Here is a 24,891-nt window from a genome sequence, read left to right as displayed (position 1 = left end):
TTTAGGCGGCTGTATTTTTCCACAGTACACAGACCACCTGTCTCCTTATCTTTTGCCAGCCTAGCCATTTTCGGGCAGTTGTTCCCCTCCCTAACTTAGGGAGGCCCATTTTCCTGTTCCTTTCACAAGCTCGTCTTATCAACTATGCCCTGTACATTTTGAAATAGTAACAGTGTCTTAGTCTTAAACAGTCTACTCACACACAGTATTGGATTATAGTTTTTAACACATTAATAATACTTATAAGTCTAATACATTTCACAAAGTTACATGGTTTCAGGGTGAAATCATTTAGTCAAACCTTTAATCATATAATTTCCATTACACTAGTGAAGATGCTGGAGGAAACAGGTACAAAAGTACCTATATCCACATTAAAACGAGTCTTATATCAACATAACCTGAAAAGCCGCTCAACAAGGAAGAAGTCACTGCTCCAAAACCGCCATAAAAAAGCCAGACTACAGTTTGCAACTGCACATGGGGACAAATATCATACTTTTTGGAGAAATGTCCTCTGGTCTGATGAAACAAAAATATAACTGTTTGGTCATAATGCCCATCGTTATGTTTGGAGGAAAAAGGCGGAGGCTTGCAAGCCGAAGAACACCATCCCAACCGTGAAGCACGGGGGTGGCAGCATCATGTTGTGGGGTGCTTGCTGCAGGAGGGACTGGTGCACTTCACAAAATAGATGGCATCATGAGAAAGGAAAATTATGTGGATATATTGAAGCAACATCTCAAGACATCAGTCAGGAAGTTAAAGCTTGTTCGCAAATGGGTCTTCCAAATGGACAATGACCCCAAGCATACTTCTAAAGTTGTGGCAAAATATCTTAAGGACAACAAAGTCTAGGTATTGTAGTGACCATCACAAAGCCCTGACCTCAATCCCATAGAAAATTTGTGGGCAGAACTGAAAAAGCGTGTGCGAACAAGGAGGCCTACAAACCTGACTCTGCTACACCAGCTCTGTCAGGAGGACTGGGCCAAAATTCACCCAACTTATTGTGGGAATCTTGTGGAAGGCTACCCAAAACGTTTGACCTAAGTTAAACAATGTAAAGGTATTGATGCCAAGTACTAATTGAGTGTATGTGAACTTCTGACCCACTGGGATTGTGATGAAAGAAATAAAAGCTGAAACAAATCATTCTCTCTACTATTAATCTGACATTTCACATTCTTAAAATAAAGTGGTGATCCAAACTGACCTAAGACAGGGAATTTTTACTAGGATCTAATGTCAGGAATTGTGAAAAACTGAGTTTAAATGTATTTGGCTAAGGTGTATGTAAATTTCTGACTTCAACTGTAATTTGTTCTTTAAGTCATTGTGGAATGTGTATCAAGTCTACTCAGCCTTATTTGCCAACATTCATATCCTATAGATGCAACGATAGACGTTGAATCAGAATCCATATACTTTACTGGATACAGTATTTCTGACTTGTCTGTAGTGTATTCATTCTTCAACCATTCAGGACGTTTTAACATTACAGCCTCTTCCTGTTCCATGTTTTAGGTGTGGTTGCAGCAGTATGGCTACCTGCCCCCAGGTGACCTGCGGACACACGCTGCCCGTTCCCCTCACTCCATCACCACAGCCATCGCAGCCATGCAGAGGTTCTACGGCCTGACCATCACCGGCTCCATTGACCCCGAAACTGTAGAGTGAGTGCCTCTCACGCTAAACAACTGTTGCAAGTTCAGGACCATATTACCCTGTTTGTAGGACCAGGAGCTTATAACTTGGCCATTAAAAACTAATGGCCTTACTTGTGAGAAATCACTGATTCAGGGTGCTGTAAACAAAGGCCGGTTTCCAAGACAGAGATTCTACTCGACTCTTGTGTGACTAGTCCCTGACTTGTGTTTGCCAGGGCAATGAAGCGGCCACGCTGTGGAGTTCCAGACAAGTTCGGGACTGAGCTGAAGAGTAACCTGAGAAAGAAGCGCTACGCTATCCAGGGCCTGAAATGGGATAAGACTGATCTCACCTTCTGGTAAGTTACCCCTCCAACTGATCTCACCTTCTGGTAAGTTACCCCTCCAACTGATCTCACCTTCTGGTAAGTTATCCCTCCAACTGATCTCACCTTCTGGTAAGTTACCCCTCCAACTGATCTCACCTTCTGGTAAGTTATCCCTCCAACTGATCTCACCTTCTGGTAAGTTACCCCTTCAACTGATCTCACCTTCTGGCAAGTTACCCCTCCAACTGATCTCACCTTCTGGTAAGTTATCCCTCCAACTGATCTCACCTTCTGGTAAGTTACCCCTTCAACTGATCTCACCTTCTGGTAAATTACCCCTCCAACTGATCTCACCTTCTGGTAAGTTACCCTTCCAACTGATCTCACCTTCTGGTAAGTTATCCCTCCAACTGATCTCACCTTCTGGTAAGTTACCCCTCCAACTGATCTCACCTTCTGGTAAGTTACCCCTCCAACTGATCTCACCTTCTGGTAAGTTATCCCTCCAACTGATCTCACCTTCTGGTAAGTTACCCCTTCAACTGATCTCACCTTCTGGCAAGTTACCCCTTCAACTGATCTCACCTTCTGGCAAGTTACCCCTCCAACTGATCTCACCTTCTGGTAAGTTATCCCTCCAACTGATCTCACCTTCTGGTAAGTTATCCCTCCAACTGTAGGGTAACAATGAAAAGAACAGCCACAACCCATATGGTGAAGTCATGTAAAGTCATACTAATCTTAGCCAGATTTTCTAAAATTTCCCAGTGATTTATTATGCTGTAAAGTTCATCAATGTTTTCCCCATCTTCTCCTTACTCCCTCCATTTCTATATTTTTCTGTCACAAACTGTGCTCTTCTCTCTAACGGGGCTCCCTCTCTCCCTCTTAGTATACAGAACTACACCCCTAAGGTGGGGGAGTATGAGACCCATGAGGCTATCAGGAACGCCTTCAAGGTGTGGGAGAGTGTGACCCCTCTACGCTTCCGGGAGATCCCCTACAGTCACATACGGGACAAGGTGGAGGACTTTGCCGACATCATGCTCTTCTTCGGTGAGGGTTTCCATGGTGACTCCAGTCCCTTTGACGGCGAGGGGGGTTTCTTGGCACATGCTTACTTCCCCGGTAACGGCATAGGGGGAGACACACACTTTGACTCTGCAGAGCCTTGGACGGTCGGCAACAGTGATCTGTCAGGTGAGTGACCTCGAGTGTTTGGAAGAGGGAGAGGAATGTTGTGATGGGAAATTCACTGGCAGGATGTCAGGTTCAGTCTGTTGGGAGTTGCCATGCTCCCAGGGCAGTTGTGAGCGGCAGGCCACAAAACACACCATCAGCAGGCCCCAACGTGTGTGTTTTGAACTTATCCCCAGGGCGTGTTTGTGTGGCTGAAAATGCATGATATACAGTTTTTCTCTTTTCGTTTTGATGGTGACATAGAGGCCTGCTATTTACCACAGGGATATATTGTCAATACTTTAGAAGTTCCCAGCCAGTTGAATTTGAATAGTGCTTTTGCTATACATGCACACATACCATTGTTGTAACAAGCTTGTATTTAATGGGACAATTTAATGTGATGGTGATGACATAGTTCTGTTGGTCTTAGGTAATGACGTGTTCCTGGTATCGGTACATGAGTTGGGTCATGCCCTGGGTCTGGAGCACTCCAACGACCCCTCCGCCATCATGGCTCCATTCTACCAGTGGATGGAGACAGAGAACTTCCAGCTGCCTGAAGATGACCTCAGGGGAATACAGAAAATCTATGGTGAACACAGGCTAAGATAAAATTAATTACATATATTATAATTACTGTTAGTTGTTATACTGTATCTAGGCTATAACTAGGGCGCAAAGTTCATTTGAGTCAGATCACGAAAAAATAATGAAGGGCCTAGGTCTTGATAGTAGTAGAGGATTACATGTATTACTCTCTCCCTCTACTGTGCAGGGGGTAGATCAGGTGGTGGCCCCCGTCCTCCCCCACCTACCCCACGCTCACCTTACCACCCACCCAAACCCACTCACACCCCATACAACCCTCGCTTTGGCCCTGACATCTGTGAGGGACACTTTGACACCGTCGCCATCCTCCGAGGAGAAATGTTTGTCTTCAAGGTACTTCATTACAGATATGTATAGCTGAAATGAGCTTTGTCGTTGTATGTATATTTATAAACTGGGTGGTTCGTGCCCTGAATGCTGATTGGCTGACAGCCGGGGTATATCAGGCACCTCGGAGGTTTGGCCAATATACCACGGCTAAGGACTGTGTCCAGGCACTCCGCGTTGCATCGTGCATAAAGAACAACCCTTAGCCGTGGTATATTGTTCATATACCACACACCCTCTGGCCTTATTGCCTAAATATACAGTACCAGTCAAAAGTTTGGACACACATACTCATTCCAGGGTTTTTCTTTATTTTTAATATTTCATACATTGTATAATAATAGTGAAGACATCAAAACTATGAAATAACATCATGTAGTTACCAAAAAAGTGTTTAACAAATCATCATATATTTTATATTTGAGATTCTTCAAATAGCCACCCTTTGCCTTGACAGCTTTGCACACTCTGGACATTCTCTCAACCAGCATCATGAGGTAGTCACCTGGAATGCATTTAAATTAACAGGTGTGCCTTGTTAAAAGTTCATTTGTGGAATTTTTTCCTTCTTAATGCGTTTGACCCAATCAGTTGTGTTGTGACAAGGTAGGGGTGGTATACAGAAGATAGCCCTATTTGGTAAAAGACCAAGTCCATACTATGACAAGAACAACTCAAATAAGCAAAGAGAAACGACAGTCCATCATTACTTTAAGACATGAAGGTCAGTCAATGCGGAACATTTCAAGAACTTTCAAAGTTTCTTCAAGTGCAGTCGCAAAAACCATCAAGAGCTATGAAGAAACTGGCTCTCATGAGGACCGCCACAAGAAAGGAAGACCCAGAGTTAACTCTGCCGCAGAGGATAAGATCATTAGAGTTACCAGCCGCAGAAATTGCTGCCCAAATAAATGCTTCACAGAGTTCAAGACACATCTCAACATCAACTGCTCAGAGGGGACTGCGTGAATCAGGCCTTCATGGTCGAATTGCTGAAAAGAAACCACTACTAAAGGACACCAATAAGAAGAAGAAACTTGCTTGGGCCAAGAAACACGAGCAATGGACATTAGACCGGTGGAAATCTGTCCTTTGGTCTGTAGAGTCCAAATTGGAGATTTTTGGTTCAACCACCATGTCTTTATGAGACGCAGAGTAGGTGAACGGATGATCTTTGCATGTGTGGTTCCCACCATGAAGCATAGAGGAGGAGGTGTGATGGTGCTTTGCTGGTGACACTGTTGGTGATTTATTTAGAATTCAAGGCACACTTAACCAGCATGGCTACCACAGCATTCTGCAGCGATACGCCATCACATCTAGTTTGCGTTTAGTGGGACTATCATTTGTTTTTCAACAGGACAATGACCCAACACACCTCCAGGCTGTGTAAGGGCTATTTGACCAAGAAGGAGAGTGATGGAGTGCTGCATCAGATGACCTGGCCTCCACAATCACCCGACCTCAACCCAATTGAGATGGTTTGGGATGAGTGGGAACCCAGAGTGAAGAAAAGCAGTCAACAAGTGCTCAGCATATGTGAGAACTTCTTCAAGACTGTTGGAAAAGCATTCCAGGTGAAGCTGGTTGAGAGAATGCCAAAAGTGTGCAAAGCTGTCATCAAGGCAAATGGTGGCAACTTTGAAGAATATAAAACCTATGTTGATTTGTTTAACACTTTTTATGGTTACTGCATGATTCCATATGTGTTATTTCATAGTTGGTGTCTCACTATTATTCTACAATGTAGAAAATAGTAAAAATTAAGAAAAACCCTTTCCAAACTGTTGACTGGTACTGTGTGTATATACACTGCTCAAAAAAATAAAGGGAACACTTAAACAACACATCCTAGATCTGAATGAAATAAATAATCTTATTAAATACTTTTTTCTTTACATAGTTGAATGTGCTGACAACAAAATCACACGAAAATAATCAATGGAAATCCAATTTATCAACCTATGGAGGTCTGGATTTGGAGTCACGCTCGAAATTAAAGTGGAAAACCACACTACAGGCTGATCCAACTTTGATGTAATGTCCTTAAAACAAGTCAAAATGAGGCTCAGTAGTGTGTGTGGCCTCCACGTGCCTGTATGACCTCCCTACAACGCCTGGGCATGCTCCTGATGAGGTGGCGGATGGTCTCCTGAGGGATCTCCTCCCAGACCTGGACTAAAGCATCCGCCAACTCCTGGACAGTCTGTGGTGCAACGTGGCGTTGGTGGATGGAGCGAGACATGATGTCCCAGATGTGCTCAATTGGATTCAGGTCTGGGGAACGGGCGAGCCAGTCCATAGCATCAATGCCTTCCTCTTGCAGGAACTGCTGACACACTCCAGCCACATGAGGTCTAGCATTGTCTTGCATTAGGAGGAACCCAGGGCCAACCGCACCAGCATATGGTCTCACAAGGGGTCTGAGGATCTCATCTCGGTACCTAATGGCAGTCAGGCTACCTCTGGCGAGCACGGCCTCCTCCACATCTCCTGATGTACTGGCCTGTCTCCTGGTAGCGCCTCCATGCTCTGGACACTACGCAGCAAACCTTCTTGCCACAGCTCGCATTGATGTGCCATCCTGGATGAGCTGCACTACCTGAACCACTTGTGTGGGTTGTAGACTCCGTCTCATGCTACCACTAGAGTGAAAGCACCGCCAGCATTCAAAAGTGACCAAAACATCAGCCAGGAAGCATAGGAACTGAGAAGTGGTCTGTGGTCCCCACCTGCAGAACCACTCCTTTATTGGGGGTGTCTTGCTAATTGCTTGTAATTTCCACCTGTTGTCTATTCCATTTGCACAACAGCATGTGAAATTTATTGTCAATCAGTGTTGCTTCCTAAGTGGACAGTTTGATTTCACAGAAGTGTGATTGACTTGGAGTTACATTGTGTTGTTTAAGTGTTCCCTTAATTTTTTTGAGCAGTGTATATATATATATATATATATATATATTTAGTTTATACAGGTATTATCCATGTCTCTCTCTCCTCTAGGATAAGTGGTTCTGGAGAGTCCGTAACAACGCAGTTCTGGACGGATATCCAATGCCAATAGGCCATTTCTGGAGAGGCCTGCCATCAAACATCAATGCTGCTTATGAAAGGGATGATGGGAACTTTGTATTTTTCAAGGGTAAATCTGTCCTTACTCTTTACTCTATTACCACCCCTGCATAATACTATTCTATAGACCTTTATTTTATTTAACATTTATTTAACTAGGCATGTCAGTTAAGAACAAATTCATATTTACAATGACAGCCTACCAAAAGGCAAAAGGCCTCCTGCGGGGACGGGGGCTGGGATTTAAAAAAAATCTATACATAGGACAGAACCCACATCACGATAGGAGAGACACCACAACACTACATAAAGAGAGACCTAAGGCATCAATATAGCATAGCATGGCAGCAACACATGACAACACAGCATGATAGCAACACCACATGACAACAACATGGTAGCAACACAACATGGCAGCAGCACAACATGGTAGAAGCACAAAACATGGTACAAACATTATTGGGCACAGACAACAGCACGTGAAGCAGCCACAACTGTCAGTAAGAGTGTCCATGAAGAAGATACATACATGGATATATAGAAGACATTGTAATTCTGACTGAGGAAAACCACTCATTCAGATTCTTTCTCTCTCTGTGTAGGAGACAGGCATTGGGTTTTCAAGGAGTCTGTTCTGGAGGATGGTTATCCCAAGTCTCTAAAGGAGATGGGCAGTGGTCTACCCAAAGACAAAATAGATGCCGCCCTCTTCTACACCCCCACCGGCAAGACATACTTCTTCAGAGGAAACAAGTAAGTCTCTTTACATCTGAATGTCTCTGTGTGTTTGAATACATCAACATGACATGAATGAGTGGAGTGGAAATGTATACACTAAACCAAAGCACATTGAAAACGTAACATTATGACATTAACTACTGTTCCCTGAAGGAAGGAAACGAGATATAGCATACTATGGGTAGTCGCACTCTCGCAAACTTGGTTGAAGAATCTACAATCATGTGGGGGGCGTACAATGAGTTATAGCCTGTACCCCGACATCATTGTTCGCATTACCCAGGGCGACACTGAGCATGAGCGCCATTAGTCGGAGGAGGCAGCGAGTCTCCCATAAAGCGTCATCTGAGGCCTCATGGACTTGGAAAAATAGGTTATTTTTTAAATATTTTTTTTTTCTCCACCACTCTTGACAACCTTGTGTCTGAATGTGGAGGAGGGACATGTTTTATTGAACTCACATGTGGAATACACAACACTCATGAAACCCAAAAACAATGGGGTTGAAAAAATGTGTTTAGGTGCAAACATTTGCCTGAAGCCCGGTCCACTCTGGGTTCGAGGGCTTCGTCCATCCGTGACATACCCAAATTGGCAGTGCCACTTAGTGGTACTGTTGTGACCACAGGTTTTTGGGGAGGCTGGTAAGTGAGGACCCGATCTCATGCCATCCCCAAGCTAGGTGCATGGGGGCTGTCACCTTCCAGCAGGACCATCTCTTACCTCGCCTCTGGAAGTGGGGCGGCGCTTGTGTCAGGCAGACTGGCATTACGCCTGGGAACCAGAACGGTCTGACCTGGTGCTGGGCTCGGCCCCCGGCACAGCCTGCTTAGCCAAAGGAGCTCCGCCTGTCAGCCTTCAGCTCCGCCTGTCAGGTTCCCCCCCGGCATCCCAAAAGGACCTCCAAGGGAGAAAAACACGCAACGCCTCTTCCTGCTTCTTTTTGGCCTCAAACCGGGCGTGCATATCCTCTAGGGCCGAACCGAACAACCCTGTAGGAGAAATCAGCTCATTGAGGTGCATCTGTCTGTCCCTCTCCGGCACCTGCGAGAACATCAGCCAAAGATCCCATCCCATTCTCTTCCCGAGCGCTAGAACGGTGCTCCGGGACAAGTGCAGAAAGAAGTAGATCGTAACACAGATATCATCCAGGAGCTCTGCGTGGGGCTCACCTGCGGCCAAAACCATGCCCAGCTCCTCCAGCAACTCGGCCTGGTAGACCTGCAGCATAGTGATAGACAACAGTGATCGGGCAGCCACCCCCTCTGTACTATATACCTTCTCCAGCTGAGCAGCCGAAAAGCTACAGTGCTTGTTAGGGAGCATAGGATTCGCATTAGCCACGCCCTAGTTAGTCAATGGGGATAGGTTAGCCAGCTAGCTTGCCATCCACCTGAGGCGTGTGCACCAGCCCTGTCCCCTCCAGCCCTTCCAGATCCATGAAGGGGGCACACCCATGCAGTATCAGCTTAGCTGAATGCGGGTTGGACTAGGTTGTTGTCAATTCTTCAACGAAATCCAGAAAAAGGGGTAGGTGGTGCTTCCCACTGAACCTTCATGACTTCTGCTGCGGGTGTGAACACGCCCACTTCACCTCCAAACGTATAGGCGCCCTGCGGCACAGTTCAATGAATGATGCGTTGGATACTAAGTTTTCCACCGCTACTCACGTAGCGTGAGAAGTTGGCTGTCCCAGAACTAAGTCCTCTTTGTCACTCGCAAAATCTCTGGAGCCATCCAGAGACACCAAGTCGTCATCTGAACATGGGCCATATACAGTTGAAGTCAGAAGTTTACATACCCTTAGGGTGGAGTCATTAAAACTCGTTTTTCAACCACTACACAAATTTCTTGTTAAAAAACTATGATTTTGGCAAGTCGGTTAAGACATCTACTTTGTGCATGACACAAGTAATTTTTCCAACAATTGCTTGCAGACAGATTATTTAACTTATAATTCATTGTATCACAACGTCAGAAGTTTACATACACTAAGTTGACTGTGCCTTTAAACAGCTTGGAAAATTCTAGAAAATTATGTCATGGCTTTAGAAGCTTCTGATAGGCTAATTGACATCATTTGAGTCAATTGGAGGTGTACCTGTGGATGTATTTCAAGGCCTACCTTCAGACTCAGTGCCTCTTTGCTTGACATCTTGAGAAAATCAAAAGAAATCAGCCAAGATCTCAGAAAAAAATGTAGACCTCCACAAGTCTAGTTCATCCTTGGGAGCAATTTCCAAACGCCTGAAGGTACCACGTTCATCTGTACAAACAATAGTACGCAAGTATAAACACCATGGGACCACACAGCCTTCATACCGCTCAGGAAGAAGACGTGTTCTGTCTCCTTGAGAGGAACGTACTTTGGTGCAAAAAGTGCAAATCAATCCCAGAACAACAGCAAAGGACCTAGTGAAGATGCTGGAGAAAACAGGTACAAAAGTATCAATATCCACAGAAAAACGAGTCCTATATCGACATAACCTGAAAGGCCGCTCAGCAAGGAAGAAGCCACTGCTCCAAAACCGCCATAAAAAAGCCAGACTACGGTTTGCAACTGCACATGGGGACAAATATCGTACTTTTTGGAGAAATGTCCTTTGGTCTGATGAAACAAAAATAGAACTGTTTACCCATAATGACCATCATTATGTTTGGAGGAAAAAGGGGGAGCTTGCAAGCCGAAGAACACCATCCCAACCGTGATGCACGGGGGTGGCAGCATCATGTTGTGGGGGTGCTTGCTGCAGGAGGGACTGGTGCACTTCACAAAATAGATGGCATCATGAAGAGGGAAAATTATGTGGATATATTCAAGCAACATCTCAAGACATCAGGAAGTCAGGAAGTTAAAGCTTGGTCGCAAATGGGTCTTCCAAATCAACAATGACGCCAAGCATACTTCCAAAGTTGTGGAAAATGGCTTAAGGACAACAAAGTCAAGGTATTGGAGTGGCCATCACAAAGCCCTGACCTCAATCCCATAGAACATTTGTGGGCAGAACTGAAAATGCATGTGTGAGCAAGGAGGCCTACAAACCTGACTCAGTTACACCAGCTCTGTCAGGAGAAATGGGCCAAAATTCACCCAACTTATTGTGGGCAGCTTGTTGAAGGCTACCCGAAACGTTTGAAGTTAAACAATTTAAAGGCAATGCTACCAAATACTAATTGAGTGTATGTAAACTTCTGACCCACTGGGAATGTGTTGAAAGAAATAAAAGCTGAAATAAATCATTCTCTCTACTATTATTCTGACATTTCACATTCTTAAAATAAAGTGGTGATCCTAACTGACCTAAGACAGAGAATTTTTACTAGGATTAAATGTCAGGAATTGTGAAAAACGAGTTTAAATGTATTTGGCTAAGGTGCATGTAAACTTCCGACTTCAACTGTATAGAAGCAGCCATCTCACTATCTCCCTGTGGGATGCTAGTTCTACCTGTTCTGACCACAGCCTCAAGTCTCTCTCTGCTTCCTGCACCTTGGTCCCAGCCGAGGTACCATCATTTGGGAAAGGAAAGTCGCCATCGGTAATCCTAGTATCTTTTAGAGAAATACTATAACTGCATGCCTGGGGGCATGATCTCAACCCCGAACCCGCCTTAGCCATCGTCGTCTCTGTTGCTTTCTTATCCATCTTACTCATTGCGATAGCAAATTGAAGAATAACTACTTGTTTGTGATTAGGAAACTTGTGAGAACAAGTACGAACTTCTCCACCCAACTTCTCCACCCAACGTCCACGGGGTGAGCACGCTCTACCGCTATGGAACAGTTTAGTTGGTGCAACGTAAAACAGTCTCGTTTTCCAATTGTTTGTTTTAGTAGCGTGAATCGTTCCTGTTCACACTGAGGGGAAGAGCTAAATAATTGAAGGAATGAATCCGAGCCTCACGCTTATCACCTGACAACGGCGGGGCTTCCAGCGAAGCATGGATTTCATTGTCAGGTGTGATTGTGGATCCTTCAACCGAAGTCGCGAGCATGCAACTCCCCATAGTATGTTGTACTGAAGTTGACTGACTGAAAGGGAACATCATATTTCTCCGTCATGGCCAAAAGATGCTTGCTAATTCCCCAAATAAGTACTGCCACTTTTGCTTGTAAGAGGTCTCTGACATTTGAGTTGAAGAAGTCAAAACCAGCGATGAGAAACACAAGTGCTACAATTATACTATTCATTGCACATTGGTTATCCTGCTGAACTCAGTTAATTAAGAGGCTTAGCTAAAAGAACCAGAACATCATTCTGTCTCCGGGAGTCTTTGTCTTTCACAGGCCCGCTTAGTTTACATCTCATAACTCAGACCATACCAGCTGAGCAGCCACATCTCTGGATGAACAATAGACCTGTAGGTGTGTGTCTGCACAGACCAGAGGTTTGGAGATACGCAGATGCACTCATGTTAAACTGAAACATATCTGTCTCTCCCAATGTTAGGTACTATCGTTACAATGACGACTCACGCTCTGTGGACCCTGAATACCCCAAACCAATCAATGTATGGCAGGGCGTCCCAGACAATATTAAAGCTGGCTTCATGAGCAGAGACCAAGGTAACCGTCCCTTGTGTTTTTGCGTCTGTGCATGCATGCGTGCAGTGTCTTTTTTATGTCCTAATCTAAAGAAAACAAATGTTTTTTTTGCGTGTGTGTTTTTTTTCAATGGATAAAGTTATCCCAACTTTGTATTTCTTATTTTACATCTTTATCTCCCCACTGTTTTTGGCTCTCAGGACACACCTACTTCTACAAAGCCAATAAGTATTGGAAGTTCAACAACCAGAAGCTTCGTGTTGAGCCTGGATTCCCCAAGTCTGCTCTTAAAGACTGGATGGGCTGTCCAGAGGAGGACCCCAAGACCGACGGAGGCAGGGGGGGTGGAGGACATGACCGGGAGGACAGAGAGGAGGATAGAGATGAGACAGAAGTAATCATCATCGAGGTGGAGGAGGAAGGAGGATCTGGCGGAGGGGCGGGTGCGGCGGCGGTGGTGGTTCCCCTCATGCTGTTGGCGTGTGTGATCCTCACTCTGGGGGCCCTGCTGTTCTTCCGCAGGTACGGCACCCCACGCCGTCTCCTGTACTGCAAACGCTCCCTACTGGACAAGGTGTAGAGGAGAGGAGAGGGAGAGGAGAGAAAGCGAGGAGAGAGAGGAGGTGGATGAGTTGAGAGGGGCTGTAGGGGAGAGAAGAGAGCAAATAGAGAGTAATGCTAGTGGAGATAAAAAGAGAGAGAATTAAAGTCTGTGGACCATGAATGAGGGTTAGCCAGAGCAAGATATACTTGTTAGCTATAGCTAAAATATTCCTACCACTACCAACTTAAACATGGAAGAGATTCCTTTTGCTCTTCCACTCCCACGCTTTCCTTCCATTTCTGTCCCCTCTTCTCTTCCCTCCTTTCTCTCTCGTTCTCTTTGTGGTTGTTGACTCCAGCTCATCGCTGTTTGTTTAGCCTTTTTAAATGTCCTTTTTTAGTGGATGTCGTCAGTGTTTGTGTCCTTGCGAATTTCAGCTTTCAACATAATTATGTTCAGCCCATGTTAGTGTCTATTGTGTTAAAGAATGCAATCAGCATCATTTCATGTAATGTTCTGCTCCATGATAGTACATGACGCTAGATTCTGTCAAAGCCTTCTACCCATTAAGCGTCGTCTCCTATATCTCAGTTATATCACATGAACTATGAACTGTCTAAAGAGAGGGGGTATATATCAGATAAGTCTATTCACTAAACACTCAATAAAACACAAAAAGTGCTGCAGTCAATGCGTGCCCCCAGTCCATCCTTCCAACAATTTGATATCTCGATTTCAGAGAGCCAGTATTGAACATAAAAAAAGGAAATGATACACTAACAGTGTCCCTTTGAAGCATTTATAACACTAATTTGAAAGCTGCGCAATTTGTCTTGTGTCATTAATATTCCTTTATGTCATGCAGTGTTTTAATGATTATTATTATTATTATGATTATTATTATCAAGGATGTTGTCATTATTATTATGTCTATTACTATTGTTATTGTTGTTCTCCATGTATAGAATGTGTCTGTGTACATTGTCATTAAATGTCCTGCTGGACAGGGAACTACATTTTGAAAGTGGCCTTAATTTTATATTCATTTTGGGGGAAAGTGAAAGGGATGGGGATATTATTTTTGAAACTTGATTGTTTTTCCGTCTCAATGCAATAAATTGAAGATATGGAAATGACTCCTTTTTGTCAATGCACTTGTTTACAGTTCTCAATTCATGGTGCTATTTTTTTTTTCAGGGATGAGAGGATTTACTAGTAGTTAAAACAATAATAATTATATTAATTTTTATGATAATAATGATAACTATCGGAACTATTTGAACAAGATTGTGCCTGTCTTTTTCACTTTTATACTTTTCTTCCAAATAAAATGTTTTGAAAAGTTGTAGCTAAATCTGTTATTTATTTTGGTTTTCAGCGCTAAGTGGTCAGTCACAGGCATGCACATGCAGGCTCACTCGCACACTCAGAGGCTCTTTAACAAATGACTTTGTAAAAACATACGCAAGCTAAATCCTAACTGAAGCTCAATATCACCTTGGGATTGCATTCACCAATTACCTCTTAACAAACTGTCCACATAGCACTTCCTTATCCACCTTATTATCATACCGCAACTGGTCCCGTACTTACTCTTCCTTTACCTCCAGGGTTCTTGCTCCCCAAAAGCTCCATTGGTGCTTGGAAACTGGCAGGCCTGAAACTGGGTTGGAAAATAAAGGCGATGTCCAAGGATTAAGTGAAACCAGGAATGAAGAGGATTGTGTAAACCCTTTGGCATTCACAGCAGAAAAACATGTTGGTTATTGTGTGTGTGTGCGCGCGCGCGTGTGTGTGCGTGCGCGTGCGCTCATGCTATATGAGCCAATAAAGCAGGTAATCAAATCTCAAAGCAACAGGCTAAGGCGTTTCCTCTCAGCTAATGGGCCTTTGACAAACAGCTGAGGTGCATGGGAGAGGGCAGAAAGACAGAGGAAATGACTAGTTAACATATGATACCTTGTGATTAAAGCTTGGCGCAATTACATTGATGAGGTACTGTATTTTCCTATTGTGTTAAAATGATTTAGGTTGACCAGCCTTTCCATCTGCTACAGTATGTTGTGAAGTTGAGTTTTGGACTGGGGAGAGAGTCACGAGGCTCACTCGGTTGGGAGGGGGAGGGAGGGTTAAGTCACGACATCTGGAATTCCGACTGCATCTGAACTGCCAGACACTCAGCAGGACAACAGGATGGGGGATTGGAGGGGGTATTTCCATTGTGTGTGTTCAGTTTATGACTGTGTCTTGCTATACTAACTGCAGAATTAGCTGGGAAAAGAGAATGTGCACGCATACACACACAAACACACACACAGACAAATGCATGCACACACACGTCTGACAAGTTAGCAAGGCACGGAGGATATAAAACACATAAAACACTATGTGCTTTGTCCTTCAGGCCTTGCTAACTTGTCAGACGTGTGTGTGCATGCATTTGTCTGTGTGTGTGTGTGTGTGTGTGTGTGTGTGTGTGTGTGTGTGTGTGTGTGTGTGTGTGTGTGTGTGTGTGTGTGTGTGTGTGTGTACGCGTGCACATTCTCTTTTCCCAGCTAATTCTGCAGAATGAAAAACAACCTCAGCATATTCCTCCCCACAACTCCCTCTCTCTCTCTCTTCTTCTTCCTCTCTCTCTTCCTCTGTGTAACTGGAGACAGTTTTTTCCCTTTCTGCTAAATGACTCACTTTATTCACAAGTCTTAACAAAGACCACTCCTCTCAAATCCTCCTCCTCTCCCAGCCTCTCTTTCATCATCCATCTCTCATCTCTCGCTTCACCTCTTTCCAATTTGATGATGAACAGATGAAAACATACTCTTCCTTCTCTATGGAGCCTACATTTCTTGCTGTCCAACACCAATCCACATCATACGCACCTCCTCTGCTGTCCTTTTATTTTGCTTTCCCTCTATTTTCCCAGTCTCTCTATCTCTCCAGGAGAGACTTCCTGTGGCTGTTTTAGTTGCCGTGCGACTGACCTGCTAATTAATGGACCTTGGTGATGAGGAAGTCACACTCTGTCTGCCCACAGTGTGACATCACAGTCTGGCCAGACAAAACATGAATAGGACACAGAGTTTTTGCTGACCACAAGACTTGACCAGAAAAAACTCAGGCCCGAGTTGTAGACTATAACTAGGAACTGAAGTTGTTTGGGTCAAGTCAATTGGTCAGGAAAACTCAAGGCCCTACTCATGAACCATTACCGGAGCAATACTCAACAGGCGGACCGCGGTCCGGATCCAGACCCGGGTCAATATGGACCGTCGGTCCCTACATAAAAAACAATAATAATACAAAAAAATGTCGATCCATGGTACGATATGAACACACATAAGACATGGCAAAATGTGTAGAATTGCAGGAAATTAGCTTTAAAACGGTAACATCTTCTCTCCGTCAACAAAAGGGGTGTGAACAGTTTGAACACCCACTGGGCACAGATGTCAGTTCAACGCAATTTCATTGAAACATTGATTCAACCAGTGTGTGCCCAGTGGGCAGTTTGGGTTGTGAGGTGGGGCTTTGTTACTACGCCGATAAATTACAATATCCATTCTGACCTTTGTCACCTAGGAAATGTGTGTGACCAAACCTTCTCATACAGTACTTGAGTACCCCTGCATTACTGTAAACTATCCTGAGATATAACTAATATAATTTATTACTTGTACAGTGTATCCCAAACCTCTCCTCCAGTACCCCCAACCATTTTACTTATTCAATGTATTCCAGTACTTATACAGGTTAAAATCCCTTGGTAGTGAGTAAGTATATAGGCTACATATGGCTTCAATTTCAAATAGCCAAGTCACTTCCTGCACAAGCTCTGACACACCAAAAACACTTTATCTACACTCCAACACCACACAAATTCATTCACACACAGAGACACACTGACACAAATACGCTCGCACACACAGAAATAAAGACACCTACACTCGTTCGTATGGCATTTTCTCTGTGCGCATACAGTGTTGTATGGTGGTGTGTAGCTGGACTCAATGGAAAAGAAAAAGGGTGGAAAGAGGAGGGGAAAGACAGATGAGATGTCTATAATATTCACTCCTTTTGTCTTGCTTCATTTCTCTTGCAAGTCTTCTATTAAGGATTCTATTAGTTTCACTGGAAAGATAACTGGAAAAATGTACTCTTTCGCTCACTAAGAGGCCTACATTTTATGTGTGTGTGTGTGTGTGTGTGTGTGCGTTCTTGCAGATGAGATAATCTCCCTTTTTTTCCTCCAACTCAAGAACTTCATATCTCCTTACCAACTGTTTTATTTCTAATAGTTTCTCTGTTTTCCTTTGTGGTACAGTATGTCTCTCTCCCACCAGTGCTGAATCTGCACACAACTATCGTGGTATGGGCGAAACAGCTGCATTAATGTGCTATGCTATGTAAGTCTGTCTGCACTTTGACTAGAGTGTGTTGAGCTCTTTTATAGCCAAAAGTATAGTGTGAAAATAATACAGGCTATTCTACAGGTTCTACGCTTATAACCTCATCGTGCTTTCCCCCCCAAACTGAGCAGGAAGAGACTTCCCATCAGGAGCTGCTGAATCAGACTCTCTCTCCTTCCCTCCTCCCCCAAACCCCAGCCACCTTCGTTCTGACCAAGTCACATCCGTTAGGAAACCCCCCTTCTTCAATCTGGGCCTGGTCTGGACGACTGGCACTTTGAACCTGGCAGCTAAATATACACACAATGTTAGTCTAGACCATATGAGAGGGCAGAGAGACCCCTTTTTACCTCATGCTGTTTCTACCACCCTTCCACCTCTCTCTCTCGCTCTCGTTAGTTAATGAACTGCCTTACAACTTTGTGCTCAGTCAGATATTCTGTCTCCTCCACCTCCACTTTAATGCAATGGCCTACATCTGGTTCTCATCACTAAGTTGTGGGGAGAGACAAAGAACAGGAGGCAGAGAGGGTAATAGGTATACAGTGAGTGCATACACACAGTGAAAATGTAGTTTTTGTGCATTAGATCTCTTGTGTATATATGGCAAAGACAATCGATTACCCAGATATCACTGTCTTTCAAGTTGTCTGCTCCTTATCTCTGTAAAGTCGTGGCCAAAAGTTTTGAGAATGACACAAATATTAATTTTCACAAAGTCTGCTGCCTCAGTGTCTTTAGATATTTTTGTCAGATGTTACTATGGAATACTGAAGTATAATTACACGCATTTCATAAGTGTCAAAGGCTGTTATTGACAATTACATGAAGTTGATGCAAAGAGTCAATATTTGCAATGTTGACCCTTCTTTTTCAAGACCTCTGCAATCCGCCCTGGCATGCTGTCAATTAACTTCTGGGCCACATCCTGACTGATGGCAGCCCATTCTTGCATAATCAATGCTTGGAGTTTGTCAGAATTTGTAGGTTTTTGTTTTTCCACCCGCCTCTTGAGGGTTGACCACAAGTCCTCAATGGGATTAAGGTCTGGGGAGTTTCCTGGCCATGACCATGGACCAAAAATATCAATGTTTTGTTCCCCGAGCCACTTAGTTATCACTTTTGCCTTATGGCAAGGTGCTCCATCATGCTGGAAAAGGCATTGTTCGTCACCAAACTGTTCCTAGATGGTTGGGAGAAGTTGCCTCTCGGAGGATGTGTTGGTACCATTCTTTATTCATGGCTGTGTTCTTAGGCAAAATTGTGAGTGAACCCACTCCCTTGGCTGAGAAGCAACTCCACACATGAATGCTCTCAGGATGCTTTACTGTTGGCATGACACAGGACTGATGGTAGCGCTCACCATGTCTTCTCCAGACAAGCTTTTTTCCGGATGCCCCAAACAATCGGAAAGGGGATTCATCAGAGAAAATGACTTTACCCCAGTCCTCAGCAGTTCAATCCCTGTACCTTTTGCAGAATATCAGTTTTTCCTGGAGAGAAGTGGCTTCTTTGCTACCCTTCTTGACACCAGGCCATCCTCCAAAAGTCTTTGCCTCACTGTGCGTGCAGATGCACTCACACCTGCCTGCTGCCATTCCTGAGAAAGCTCTGTACTGGTGGTGCCCCGATCCCGCAGCTCAATCAACTTTAGAAGATGGTCCTGGCGCTTGCTGGACTTTCTTGGGTGCCCTGAAGCCTTCTTCACAACAATTGAACCGCTCTCCTTGAAGTTCTTGATGATCCGATAAATGGTTGATTTAGGTGCAATCTTACTGGCAGCAATATCCTTGCCTGTGAAGCCCTTTTTGTGCAAAGCAATGATGACGGCACGTGTTTCCTTGCAGGTAACCATGGTTGACAGAGGAAGAACAATGATTCCAAGCACCACTCTCCTTTTGAAGCTTCCAGTCTGTTATTCGAACTCAATCAGCATGACAGAGTGATCTCCAGCCTTGTCCTCGTCAACACTCACACCTGTGTTAACGAGAGAATCACTGACATGATGTCAGCTGGTCCTTTTGTGGCAGGGCTGAAATGCAGTGGAAATGTTTTTTGGGGGGATTCAGTTCATTTGCATGGCAAAGATGGACTTTGCAATTAATTGCAATTCATCTGATCACTCTTCATAACATTCTGGAGTATAAGCAAATTGCCATCATACAAACTGAGGCAGAAGACTTTGTGAAAATTAATATTTGTGTCATTCTCAAAACTTTTGGCCACGACTGTATTGTCCTATAGGTCAATCTCGTCAGTAAAAGGACACAAAGAAAGCGAAAGAGAGAGGTTGAGGTTGAGAGAAAGTTCTGAGCAGCCACATCAGAGGAGCCAGGGGCTCCTGTCAGTTTTATGTTCCTGTGAGAGCTGGTCTGAACACAAAGGGCCATGTGGTTTCATTGAGCTGGGTAGGCTGCTTACAGGGCCTAAACTGTGTTTTTACTGCCCAGTCATCAGCACGGACTGACCTGGCTCAGCTCAGTCTCCAGAGAGGACTGGAGGGGTCGGTACTAACCGGAGTATACCCCAGACAGAGGTGGGCAGAGGTTCTGCTAGACCTAGCTACAACCAGAGAGCCATGCATTTGAGCTCCTTCTTCCCACACCAGAAAGTTGCTGTGCTCAGGGAACTAAACCGAGTCAGCCTACTGGCAACCCACAGGGCGAAAATAGCCAAGTATCCATTTCGTCCTCGAGGCCGGCCGGCGCTCTATCCTGTAGCACTTAGCCTACTTGGCCAGCGGAACTATTTCCTTGTCCTCTTCACTCCCTCTCTCCACAAAGAGGTTTACTTTGCCAAACACTCCCGGGCTCACTGTAACTACTGTCTCATACAACAGGCTCCAGGCACATGTCATGGATAGAAGGGATACAGCTTTTGTCAAATTAAAGTCATAAGTTGATTTTTATTTTGCATTTTAGCTAACCTTAACCTAATTATCCTAACCGGCTATGTTAATTCTCCTAACCTGTTACAAAGTCAAATCGGACAAAATCTGTATTCGTTCTAGTCAAAACAATTGCAAATTGTCAACACCCACAATGCATTACACAGACACACACAATGTCAACTCTTTCTCTACTGCTACTTCCAAATACACTCATCTGCTAATATTGGTAATTACGAAAACCCTTCACATAAACGAACACACAAGGCAGGCTTGTTAATCGAGGTAAACACTGTTCCTTCAGTTAACTACTTCTTTTAAAGATGTGTCATACACAATTCTCTCATTTCTAAAGTGGGTTTCTCCATAGAGTGTGCCGGCTGGGCCGGGGTGCCGGAGACAGGAGGGTCGGCCCAGTTCACTTGAGCCGCACGGCACAGAGTTGCATCAGGGCACAAAAATTTTCCCCTCAGCGACCAGAGAGCTGTAATTATAGAGGAGCTCTGCTGAGCTCAGTAGGAAGAACGTCAAGGCCTGAAAGAAGGCGCGAGGATTGGCACTTCACGATGCACTAAAGAAAAAGAGGAAGGGTGGGATAGAGAGAGGGAGATAGAGGGAATTGGGTGTGAGTAAGAGGTTAAATATTTTTAAACATTCACTGAGGGAGAGATTGACATAAGTTTCCATAGCAGCCTCTCGATGACATTTCTCATCTAGAGCTTTTGTAATAAAGTAAAAGGCACATTTACGCCAGAAAACCTTTCCATTACTATTCATTACTCACCTTCATCAGCCTATCTTCATCTACTTCACTCCAGAGCCCTATACGAACATATTCAATCGCTCCCAATCCCAGTCTGCTGTCCCCACATGCTTCAAGATGGCCACCATTGTTCCTGTACCAAAGAAGGCAAAGATAACTGAACTAAATGACTATCGCCCAGTAGAATTCACTTCTGTCATCATGAAGTGCTTTGAGAGAATAGTCAAGGATCAAATCACCTTCACCTTACTTGCCACCCTAGACCTACTTCAGTTTGCATACCGCCCCAACAGGACCACAGACGATGCGATCGCCATCACACTGCACACTGCCCTATCCCATCTGGACAAGAGGAATACCTATGTAAGAATGCTGTTCATTGACTGCAACTCAGCATTCAACACCATAGTACCCTCCAAGCTCATCATTAAGCTGAAGACCCTGAGTCTCAACCCCACCCTGTGCAATTGGGTCCTGAACTTTCTGATGGGCTGCCCCCAGGTGGTGAAGGTAGGAAACAACATCTCCACTTCACTGATCCTCAACACTGGGGCCCCACAAGGGTGCATGCTCAGCCGCCTCCTGTACTCCCTGTTCACCCATGACTGTGTGGCCATGCATGCCTCCAACTCAATCATCAAGTTTGCTGACGACACAACAGTAGTGGGCTTGATTACTAACAATGACGAGACAGCCTACAGAGAGGAGGTGAGGGCCATCGGAGTGTGGTGTCAGGAAAATAACCTCTCGCTCAACTTCAACAAAACAAGGGAGATGATCGTGGACTTCAGGAAACAGCAGTTCCTCGGCATACACATCACAGCCAAACTGAAATGGTCCACCCACACAGACAGTGTGGTGAAGAAGGCGCAACAGCGCCTCTTCAACCTCAGGAGGCTGAAGAAATTTGGCTTGTCACCTAAAACCCTCACAAACGTTTCCAGATGCACAATTGAGAGCATCCAGTCGGGCTGTATCACCGCCTGATACGGCAACTGCACCGACCTCAACCGCAAGGCTCTCCAGAGGGTGGTGCGGTCTGCACAACGCATCACCGGGGGCAGACTACCTGCCCTCCAGGACACGTACAGCACCCAATGTCACAGGAAGGCCAAAAAGATCAAAGGACAACAACCACCTGAGCTACTGCCTGTTCACCCCGCTACCATCCAGAAGGCGTGGTCAGTACAGGTGCATCAAAGTTGAGACTGAAAAACAGCTTCTATCTCAAGGCCATCAGACTGTTAAACAGCCAACAGAGAGGCTGCTGCCTACATACAGACTCAATCATTGGCCACTTTATAAAATGGATCACTATTCACTTTAAGTTTTACATATCTTACATTACTCATCTCATATGTATATAATGTATTTTATACCACCTATTGCATCTTGCCTATGCCGCTCAGCCATCGCTCATCCATATATTTATATGTACATATTCTTATTCCATCCCTTTACATTGTGTGTATATAAGGTAATTGTTGGGGAATTGTTAGATGACTTGTTAGACACAGTTGAAGTCGGGAGTTTACATACAGTCGTGGCCAAAGGTTTTGAGAATGACACAAATATTAATTTTCACAGTCTGCTGCCTCAGTTTGTATAATGGCAATTTTGCAAATACTCCAGAATGTTATGAAGAGTGATCAGATGAATTGCAATTAATTGCAAAGTCCATCTTTGCCATGCAAATGAACTGATCCCCAAAAAACATTTCCACTGCATTTCAGCCCTGCCACAAAAGGACCAGCTGACATCAGGTCAGTGATTCTCTCGTTAACACAGGTGTGAGTGTTGACGAGGAGAAGGCTGGAGATCACTCTGTCATGCTGATTGAGTTCGAATAACAGCCTGGAAGCTTCAAAAGGAGGGTGGTGCTTGGAATCATTATTCTTCCTCTGTCAACCATGATTACCTGCAAGGAAACACGTGCCGTCATCATTGCTTTGCACAAAAAGGGCTTCACAGGCAAGGATATTGCTGCCAGTAAGATTGCACCTAAATCAACCATTTATCGGCTCATCAAGAACTCAAGGAGAGCGGTTCAATTGTTGTGAAGAAGGCTTCAGGGTGTCCAAGAAAGTCCAGCAAGCGCCAGGACCGTCTCCTAAAGTTGATTGAGCTGCGGGATCGGGGCACCACCAGTACAGAGCTTGCTCAGGAATGGCAGCAGGCAGGTGTGAGTGCATCTGCACGCACAGTGAGGCAAAGACTTTTGGAGGATGGCCTGGTGTCAAGAAGGGCAGCAAAGAAGCCACTTCTCTCCAGGAAAAACATCAGGGACAGAGTGAAATTCTGCTAAAGGTACAGGGATTGGACTGCTGAGGACTGGGGTAAAGTCATTTTCTCTGATGAATCCCCTTTCCGATTGTTTGGGGCATCCGGAAAAAAGCTTTTCCGGAGAAGACATGGTGAGCGCTACCATCAGTCCTGTGTCATGCCAACAGTAAAGCACCCTGAGACCAATCATTTGTGTAGTTGCTTCTCAGCAAAGGGAGTGGGCTCACTCAAAATTTTGCATAAGAACACAGCCATGAATAAAGAACGGTAGCAACACATCCTCCGAGAGCAACTTCTCCCAACCATCCAAGAACAGTTTGGTGATGAACAATGCCTTTTCCAACATGATGGGGCACCTTGCTATAAGGCAAAAGTGATAACTAAGTGGCTCGGGGAACAAAACATCAATATTTTGGGTCCATGGCCAGGAAACTCCCCAGACCTTAATCCCATTGAGAACTTGTGGTCAATCCTCAAGAGGCGGGTGGACAAACAAAAACCCACAAGTTCTGACAAACTCCAAGCATTGATTATGCAAGAATGGGCTGCCATCAGTCAGGATGTGGCCCAGAAGTTAATTGACAGCATGCCAGGGCAGATTGTAGAGGTGTTGAAAAAGAAGGATCAACACTGCTAATATTGACTCTGCATCAACTTCATGTAATTGTCAATAACAGCCTTTGACACTTATGAAATGCTTGTAATTATAATTCATTATTCCATAGTAACATCTGACAAAAATATCTAAAGGCACTGATTAAGCAAACTTTGTGGAAATTAATATTTGTGTCATTCTCAAAACTTTTGGCCACGACTGTACACCTTAACCAAATACATTTAAACTCAGTTTTCACAATTCCTGACATTTGATCCTAGTAAAAATTCCCTGTCTTAGGTCAATAAGGATCACCACTTTATTTTAAGAATGGGAAATGTCAGAATAATAGTAGAGAGAATGATTTATTTCAGTTTTTATTTCTTTCATCACATTCCCAGTGGGTCAGAAGTTTACATACACTCAGTTAGTATTTGGTAGCATTGCCTTTAAATTGTTTAACTTGGGTCAAACGTTTCAGGTAGCCTTCCACAATAAGTTGGGTGAATTTTGGCCCATTCCTCCTGACAGAGCTGGTGTAACTGAGTCAGGTTTGTAGGCCTCCTTGCTCACACACGCTTTTCAGTTCTGCCCACAAATTGTCTATGGGATTGAGGTCAGGGCTTTGTGATGACCACTCCAATACCTTGACTTTGTTGTCCTTAAGCCATTTCGCCACAACTTTGGAAGTATGCTTGGGGTCATTGTCCATTTGAAAGACCCATTTGCGACCAAGCTTTAACTTCCTGACTGATGTCTTGAGATGTTGCTTCAATATATCCACATAATCTTCCTTTCTCATGATGCCATCTATTTTGTGAAGTGCAACAGTCCCTCCTGCAGCAAGCACCCCCACAACATGATGCTGCCACCCCCGTGCTTCACGGTTGGGATGTTGTTCTTCGGCTTGCAAGCCTCCCCCTTTTTCCTCCAAACATAACGATGGTCATTATGGCCAAACA

General features: G+C 44.4%; 1 protein-coding gene across 1 annotated transcript in view; it reads left to right on the top strand.

Annotated features, from left to right (window-relative positions):
- mmp14b (matrix metallopeptidase 14b (membrane-inserted)) overlaps positions 1–14,343 on the top strand; it is a 33,802-nt gene extending 19,459 nt beyond the window's left edge. The window contains exons 2-10 of the mRNA XM_029725156.1: positions 1,528–1,676; positions 1,886–2,008; positions 2,871–3,178; positions 3,591–3,752; positions 3,936–4,102; positions 7,100–7,238; positions 7,771–7,921; positions 12,357–12,472; positions 12,652–14,343. Of these exons, the coding sequence (XP_029581016.1) occupies positions 1,528–1,676; positions 1,886–2,008; positions 2,871–3,178; positions 3,591–3,752; positions 3,936–4,102; positions 7,100–7,238; positions 7,771–7,921; positions 12,357–12,472; positions 12,652–13,031 (1,695 nt within the window). The 3' untranslated portion in view covers positions 13,032–14,343. The remainder of the gene's footprint in view (positions 1–1,527; positions 1,677–1,885; positions 2,009–2,870; positions 3,179–3,590; positions 3,753–3,935; positions 4,103–7,099; positions 7,239–7,770; positions 7,922–12,356; positions 12,473–12,651) is intronic.
- The last annotated feature ends 10,548 nt before the right edge of the window (positions 14,344–24,891 follow it).

This window comes from Salmo trutta, chromosome 31 (assembly GCF_901001165.1).
Source record: "Salmo trutta chromosome 31, fSalTru1.1, whole genome shotgun sequence".
NCBI lineage: Eukaryota > Metazoa > Chordata > Actinopteri > Salmoniformes > Salmonidae > Salmo > Salmo trutta.
The sequence above is the reverse complement of the archived record's forward strand: the minus strand, read 5'-3'. Positions and strand labels throughout refer to the sequence as shown.